The 9,214-nt window shown below is 29.4% G+C and overlaps 1 protein-coding gene across 1 annotated transcript in view; it reads right to left on the bottom strand.

The window, feature by feature from the left end:
• Positions 1-7,022: 7,022 nt before the first annotated feature.
• Positions 7,023-9,214, bottom strand: part of LOC126840869 (dopamine D2-like receptor) — a 158,601-nt gene continuing 156,409 nt past the window's right edge. Inside the window, exon 8 of the mRNA XM_050576853.1 lies at positions 7,023-8,091. Coding sequence (XP_050432810.1) covers positions 7,877-8,091 — 215 coding nt within the window. The 3' untranslated portion in view covers positions 7,023-7,876. The remainder of the gene's footprint in view (positions 8,092-9,214) is intronic.

Raw genomic sequence — 9,214 nt, 5'->3', positions numbered from 1 at the left:
TCCTTGTGGCTGAAATCAACGGTAAAGTTGCAAATTTAACACTTCCTTTTTGAATTCAGATAACATTCGAACTAGACATCAACTTAACCAGTTGATGTCGAGTATCTTAGACCCTTTTGCCGTGTAATCTTCGAATTATTATAAATAATAACAAGCCCATAGTTACCAAGTAGTGCATTGGTTGTCACGTCACAAAAAAAAATACCACCAACATTTTCGACATAACCCCAATAGGACATTTTCTTGACGTGAGAAACATTATGATGGGACACGGGTAGGTATACGTTATTCTACAGGCAATAACAACACTTTATCATAATATTATTATGTTTTACTATACTACAGCTGTTTTCATGGTTCATAAAAGTTGAAACTATGACGATGACTATAATATTCATAAAATAAAAAAATAAAAATTCGTTTTTAACTCAATATCAATGTGAATTCATATATTTTATGTGTGTAACTGATTGAAATAATACCATACTTAATCGTTTTACGTCGGCGTGTGTAGAATCACCATCGAAATATAATGGAAGATTCAAAGAACAAAATATTGATGGACTCTATGCGTTGTTTGAAATATAAAATAGATGAGTTATTAGAAAAAAGCGAATCAAGTAAGAAATAATAAATCAGCAATTACAGATTCAGTTAAAAACTAAAGAGGATAAGTATAGTGGTTCCAAATACTGTAAATTAATAGATTTAGTGGTGACAATTCCTACCAGGAGACATTAAACACATAGAGAAATGAGAATATCCCCCCCCCCTCGCTAGACTCTCTCAAATTACCAAAGATAGTTTTTTGACCTAAAAATTAACCTTTATGTGGTCTTTTAATGATTACTTCTGTATAATTTTTAACCGCTTTCAATTGTTTACATTTAATTTGTATTTACCGCTAGAGCGCACTGCAAAATACATAATATTATTTATAATTAACGGTTTATTATCTATACAGAATATTTCTTTTTTATAATACAATGTTACAATAGCAATTGACATTAGATACTGTAAGGTATTAATACATTTAAAGAGTAATGGCGGGTTGTAAAAAAGTTCATTAAAGGTTTAACAGGTTTAATGAATCAATATATTTTGTTGAGTGGTTCCCTTAACATAGTAGAATAACTCGTGATTGGTCCATTAAATTTACCTATTAATTTTTTTATGCAACCCGGCAATAATATTTTAATTTATAATAGTTTGACATAAAATATTTATTTTATTTTAGGTAGTGATTCTGAAATATTATTTTTAATAAATTCACTGCAAAAACTTCTCAGGGAACATTCAAGTCTTTCAATTAGTGCAATTCACCATTCGGATCTAAACACTACCAGTGACGAATTACCGATGAAAGTAAACAGATTTGTCAATATTTAAACTTTTTTTAATATAATACATTTAAAAAAAATGTATTTGAATCTATATGTCTTCTTGTTTGGACGTAAAACAAAGCTATTGTTTAAGTATTTGTTTTTACTCATTTAAACTGATTTACAGCATAATAATTTGTCATTAATATAGCCACAGCACTATTGCGGGGCTAATGTCTATGATATTATTTGCGAAACAAATAATGAATACAGATAATGCAATCTTAAAGGTTTCATTGTACATGCATAATTTTAAAGTTGCGAAAATTGAATTCGTAAACACACTTTTATAAAGATAAGGGTGACTATGTGACATGAATGGGGAAACTGTCCAGTAAACATCGTCTCATGAATATTATAATGGCACACGTTTTTTTTCAACTCTGGTCCGCGTTTTTGTCTTTAACCTTAGAGATCAGCAGCTTCTTTGTTTTGTTTCGTCAATAGGTAGGTAATAATTAATTAGTTTACCGCAGATGCAGAAACTTTTTGGATTGATTGAATGTCTTTGCAAGGAAATTGATACCATAATGAACAACTTAAAACAAACATTGAGCGCCGTATACAAAATGTTTCAGGATATTATCAAAGAAAAAAACGACAAGTGCCTATATATAGAAATATAAAATTGACTGTGTAAAAAAAATAATCATGGTTTATAATTGTTTATATATTTTAAGTAAGCAGCTGCAAGATGCAGATGACTCTGATGTCGATAATAAGTACAAAAAGCAATTGGAATGTTACGAGACTTACATCAGTGAATTGGAATGTCGTCTAAAACAATCAATGTGGCACTTAAGCCAAACGCAAATGTCGGACAAGGATCCCTCTACGGTACATAAACCTTGGTATTTTTACGAAAATTGGGTACTAAGAGAGATAACTGTGTTATTATTATTTGTCTAGGAAGAATTTAAACTCAAAGAAAAAATTTTAAAACTAAAGAAAAAGGAGAACGATTACGTAAATAAAATACGAACTATGACGGACGAGCTAAACGATTTAAAAGAAAAATGTCACAACTGCTTGGGAAGACAGAAATGCTTGAATGAAGTAATTTCGGAGATTGCGTTAGTAATAATATATTCATTCAAATCATTCCCGCTAACCCTTTACTGTCATTACTGTACAAACAGAATGTAAACTCGGAATAAATTATACAAAAATGGCTTTTGCACTGTACAACTCTATATTGTTTGAACTCGGTAAAAATGGTGTTGTTTTGTTTGACAATTGGTTTAAAACAAATTGTCGAGTAAATACGTTTTCTAAAAATCACTAAAGCTTATAATTTGAATAAATCATCATCCGTTTAGATTGTACATCGGCCATCTTATATAATTATCTGTTAATTCAGTACTTTTATATCTTATGTGTATTTTCAATGTACATCTAAAACAAATGTTATTGACTCAAAGTTTTGCGGTAAGCTGGTAAAAGTTAATTCTATGTTTTCATTCGAAAAATATAATCGAATTGCCAGAAAGTTAAATAGGTATTCCAACTTTTGTAGTTTTACCACATAGATTTATGTACTATTAGTGAAACTGTTTTTGTGCTATTGACAAATGTGCGCTTGTTTTGTGAACCGATTTTATAATTCGAATAACTCGCCTATACTGTTGTGTAGGCAACCTAAAGACAAAGAAGAAAAAAGTTTGCTAAGTTCGGTCGAAGTCGAAAAGTATTCAGATCAAGTGGGCCCAGAAATGTCATCCGATCGAGAATTTGTTGGAGTTGAAAACCAATTTAATCGCAAACCATTCGATCACAGTAGCACACAAGACGATTGTTTTATAAACAAACCAGATAAATCATTCTCTCGGCCGAAAGCTTACAGTTCGCCCGTACAGCGAGGTTTCAGAAAAAAATCGGCGGTGGACGAAAGATCTGAGGTATACCTACTACATGGGTGTTTTTATAATTTAAAAAGTACTTACTAATAATATACAGAAACTTTGCATTTAAAAAAAAAAGATTTCTACAATATACGACACGGGTAACGGCGGGAATCATCGCGGATGCAGTGGGTATTCGAACATTACTAGTAAAACATTCAACGTGCAGAGAAAACCGGCAATGTCTGCGAGTAAGCAATGTAAAATGTGCAAGACCAATCAAAACGATACGAGCAAAATGTCTTGGAAATCCAATTCCAATTACAGTAGAGACTAGATCAGATGTACCGAATACTTTTTGTTTATTAGTACCATAATCGTCAAGTATTTTTAACTACCAAGGCGAGTTCTAGCTTATCTGCCGCTCGAATATGTAAAAAATAATATTAATTTTATCTTCTACATTACATACACGCTGAGGCTTAGCACTGCGGTCTATTAATTATTATTATTATTTTTTTTTTTGTTAACACGAGTTGTTAATTTTTTCTTTTATGTTTATCATAACCGATATTATAATGATTTTTAACGGCACAGTGATGTCGCCACTTAGTTAAAAGTATGTTATCCTTTCACTTGATTGTTCCATCTCAGCCGTAGTCGTCCCAAAAGTCTCTTTCTTCTTGGAACACTACATTTTATACCAAACATACTAAGGCTTCTTCTTATCTCCATGCATGAGGCATGGCTCATGAGTCATGACCAATCCACTGGAGTCGACTTTAATGTAAATAAACGTGCCAAATCTGAGGTCAGATTTCAATTCAACGGGGGAAAAAACATAAATACGTAGTTTAGTTTGGTTAAAAGTTCTATAAGTTAATTTTATTCTATTTCCATATAATGCAACACGTTTCCACTTGTTCCTTTGTGAAGTACAAAAATATAATACTAAACTTTAAACATATTACTATTATATTAACAAACAAAATATGGTAACTTCTAGTCAAGATGTCCATGTGGCTTTTTGCCATTATTATTAATCCTACTTAGCAAAAATGGCATTAATCATTTTTTATAATATCATGAAAATGTTAATCAAATATCAATAATAGAAAAATATACTAACTTCATTTTTACCATAAGTACTAATTATAAATATTAATACTTCAATTTGGGGTTTTATCCCTATAGTTATAATATTTATTATATAGGACCCTAAATATTAAAACAGTTGTTCTAAATAATATTAGATTATAAACGTCGCGTCATACCATATAATATTTCAGATTTTGGCGTATTATCCAAACGATTATTAGATTTTGTAATTTATTAAGTTAAATCCCTGTTTAAACAAAATTGTTTACCGCCTAATAGAAATGTATATGGACATATCTAATCCAATTAGCAATTGGTTACTTTAGTTACTTTAAGTATCCTTTTCACTTATCTACAGCAAACACAAATACACAGTAATTGATATCGTTTTACATGATAATGTATATTTATATATAACATATATGCATATATATTTTTACAAATTTTCATTTCAACTTTACAAAATGTTTATATTATGTACATCACAATGTATAACCTTAAATTAGATAACCGGACTAATTTAACAAAATAGGAATTTATACATGCTATATTAATATAGATTTGATAGGAAAAAAAATGTATATTATTTGGCAACTTATAATACGTTTGCAAATTGAATTTCATAGTTTGAAGTGAACAAAAACGCCCGAATTTATATTTTTGATTAAATACGAAATGTTTTCATTACTTTTAGTAAACGAGTAAAATCAATTAGTCAAAAACGTTTATCATAAATAATGGAATAATAATAACAAGTTTTTAAATTTGCTTATATTCATATTTTGTTGATTTATGTCTCGCATATCAGTCGATAGAATTTCTTATGCACATATAAATAAAGAATACATTTATTAATATACATGTATAACTCACACAGAAAAAAATACATAGGTAGTCCAACTAAAATTACGGTTCATACAAACACACAGTACATTTCTAGTTGAAATAACTACATGAATAGTCGGCCGAACTAGATGCATAGTTGCTGTAACTAAACGTGTAGTTGGCCCAGCTGTTTATTTAGTTATTCCAACTAGAAATGTATTGTGTCCCTTTATTAACCATAATTTTAGTTGGATAGTTAATGCATTTTTTTCTGAGATATTAGGCTCAAAACTGCAAAAACTAAAAAATGTGCATATATCTTTAGTATTGCATAGAATGCTAGGTCTTTTTTAAATTATTATTCTCAAATAAATTACAAATATTTCAACAGAAATCCAAACAAATATAGAGTAAGGTTAGTTTTTTTCTCACGGACAACGAATAACATTACTATGAACATACAGTTTTGAGTTTTTTTAATTTTGAACTGAGACATTGATCAACAAATAAGAAAAATTTAAGTAAACAAAAATGAATGAATCATAACAATAATAACAATAATAGTATTTTTCATTGCTTATCAATTATAATATTTACATTTATAACAAGAATCAATATAGTAGTATTTTTTAATTAGTGCTCAAAACAACAGTAATTACACAAAAAAAAAAACATATAATATAATATATAGTCTGATAATATAGATTTTTTTTCATAACGTAACAGGTAATATAATAATTAATACCACATATTAGTACACAACTATTATGTAAAGGAACTTGCCAATTAGATAAAACATAGTACACAAATAAATAAATCAGGTATAAACGCTTCTACTTCAATTATTTTAAACTTATACATTAAAATAAGTTATTTGTAACAAGTACATTTTGATATGATTAATCGACTATCAACAATAGTTATAAGCTGTTAAAAACGTGCGCACAATTAATTAAAGAAACAATGTTTTATTATATTTATTTTATGATTCCCTGGATCTGAACAGGTATAGGGATTAATAATATTTTTTACACAAATCACATACAAAATGTATTTTAGGAAGTGGCTATTTCATTGTACAAGGGTAAAATAAAATTAGTACCTATTAATTAATTTTTAGAAGTACAAATAAATAAATAAACGTTCACGAAAACATAAATGTCAAAACAATGCAAAGATTTATAATATTATAATAAATTGATTTTAAAGTTATTTGGTGTTGGATAGCATTTTTGGAAATTTGATTCAGTTAATTGACTATCCAAGACGGAATGTTATTGTTTGAATCGTTTAATTTGAAACTGTTTATTAAATTAAAGATTTATAAAATAACTAATAATAACATAACAAATAATATTGTAACTTGTAAGAAAATGTTTTTGTTTAATCATTGAGCAATATATTTTCTTTAGCAAAGTTAATAAAATATTTAAAAACAAAATTAGTAGGCATCGTCTAAATAAATAAAATGTGAAAAAAAATAACTGTGTTGACTCTTAAGTGCGCATTAAGCGGCATTGCGTACTGTATTTTCTTACATTTTTGCCCATAAGGGTTAAAACGTACTTACAACAAGCAACTTAAAAATCTCTTCTTTATAAAATTGCCTTAAAAATAATAACACCAAGATAAATAAAGCATTTAGTATAATAAACATAATATTCGTCTTTACGTATGATATAGTGAAACACTTAAAACTAATATAATGTACATACAAATTCTGTGATTATGAACGTATGTCAAAGTAGATATTATAAGTTTACAAATCAAATAAATATTTATGAATAATTTTTTGTTGAAAAATTACACTTTTTAAACATTTTAATTGAACACGAAAAAACAAACGTAAAAATGAATTACTGGAAAGTTCCAAACATTTATTAACTTTCAATGATTCACACGTGTTGTTCATAGGTCAATATTTATCACGGACCCCGAATTTTAGAAAGGCCATTTATTTCTGTTTAAGTTATTGAAGTTGCCCAGAGGACTTATACTATAATTTGAACCTCAAGTTCATTAAGTCGCCAGACCCGGGTTGTACCGAACTTCCAATACAGTTTATTTTCATCGTTTAGCTTATTAACAGTAATTAACAGAACACAAATTATTAACCATTTAATAGGTTTATATATAATAATAAGTTCTTATTTTAAGCGGATTAATATTTAATACATACTAATAAATTAACAAATAATTAAAATACTCGAATTTGATTTTATCACTTTGATGTTATATAATAATACTATTTTAGTTATGAGTACCACCCCGTGTTTAATTTTAGTGGAATATTTAATGAAATAAATAAACATTATGTTCACCCATTAAAACAAACAAAAAAAAGGTAGCTGAGTGCAATTTATGTACGTAGAAAATGAATTTGTTTTAACATCTGACACTCAATTGTATGTACTTATAATTTAATAGATAAAATCGCATCAAAAGGAAATGATATATGTTAGTGCATTTTGTATTAGTGTAATAGCTAAAAAAAATGTCAATATTTCTTGGAGGAGTAAAGCACGTTCTTTGCTACACTAATGCTCTGATGGAAGGTATGATGTTTGGTTATTATTATCATTATGCGTTTTGGTCGGGGCTGAAAATATGCAATGTTCTTTTCGTGAGGTTTTAATTACCATTGCACTGTACAAATCATATTGAATACAAATGATTCACTCAGTGTTTGGAAACATTTGTCATACTTTTGCCCAGACCGTCGGCCACGGGTCATGTGCCGATTCTCATGAGCTTTTTGAACGCTTTCCGGAATTCCGGGTTAAATATGGTGTATATGACCGGGTTCACAAAGCTGTTCATGTAGCCCAGCCACGTTGTCAGGATGAATGCCCGTACACCTGGGGAACAGTTCTTTTCCAATTTATTGCATATCGCGTCCAGAATGTTGCACGTGAAAAACGGTACCCAGCAGAACAAAAACACACCTGAAACAACAAAAACAAAACTTTACAAACTATTTCGAAAGAGGACGGGCGGGCGTTCGTTACCGGTGTAGTACCTAAGAGTTTCGCCCAAGTATATTACAACCAGAGGCAGTGTTAAAACTTACAGTGGTCTGAAACTCGCCGTGGACACTTATTAATAAAACGGCTATGGTTATCGCCGGGATGGGCCAAATGAAAATTAAATACATCAAAATAATTAAACGTACCGTGGGCAAACCCGCCTAACCGTAGGAGTGTAAAAAACACATTAGGTACCACAATGACAAATAACTTGATTTAGGAACAAGAACATCTATTTTTTGTCGTCGAATCCGAATTCGGCCAAATAATTAGCACGTCGAGTTAGAATTGCCTCCAAAGTTGTAAAAAACACCGTGTGTTGGTATTCGCGTTCATTAAGTTTGAAAACTCTCTACTGAGAAAATTATTCAAATGTACAGAACACGTCGGAAATACAACAGAACGGTGTTTTATACAAATTTGGATGTGATTTAAAAAATAACTAATTAATTATGCTAGAAAAATTCTGAGGCGAGAATTGGATTCAACGAAGAAAATGAAATAAACAGATTTTAGTTTTTGTTCCAAAACTGTTTTGTACTGCATTATTCATATCATTATTATGTGATTTTGAATATAACAATATGGATTTTTACTTGAACCTAGAAATTATATAAATCTTAAGAGGACGCTACCCACCCGTAATTTATCCGCAAAAAATGGCTTTGCGGGGGACAAGAATGTGAAGGCGGTATTTACAGTAGCCGTATACAATTTTTACAATGGATAGAGAAGAACTTTATTTACGGGGTAGCGATTTTAGTTTTTTGATAACTTAATCACAATTAAAATTATTTCTTCGTGAAGATTCTATTTTTTTTTCAATTTTCATTTGCTTATAAAAAAATATTAAGTATAGATATCAAACAAATAAAATCGCTACCCCGTAGATAAAGTTCTTCTCTATACATTGTGAAAATTTGGTAAATCTACTGTTAATACTGCCCTCACATTCTTGTCCCGCGCAAAGCAGTTTTGATGGGGAAAAAATTGTAATTTATCCTATAGAAGTGACTGTGATAGTCTGACGAAAAAAATGGCA

This window comes from Adelges cooleyi, unplaced genomic scaffold, assembly GCF_023614345.1.
Source record: "Adelges cooleyi isolate 19-005CV unplaced genomic scaffold, UGA_ACOO_1.1 ACOO_flye_CR_arks_rails_tigmint_CR_PRNA_376, whole genome shotgun sequence".
In the NCBI taxonomy this organism is placed as follows: Eukaryota; Metazoa; Arthropoda; class Insecta; order Hemiptera; family Adelgidae; genus Adelges; species Adelges cooleyi.
Note: the sequence above shows the minus strand (reverse complement) of the source record. Positions and strands in the feature narration are given on the sequence as shown.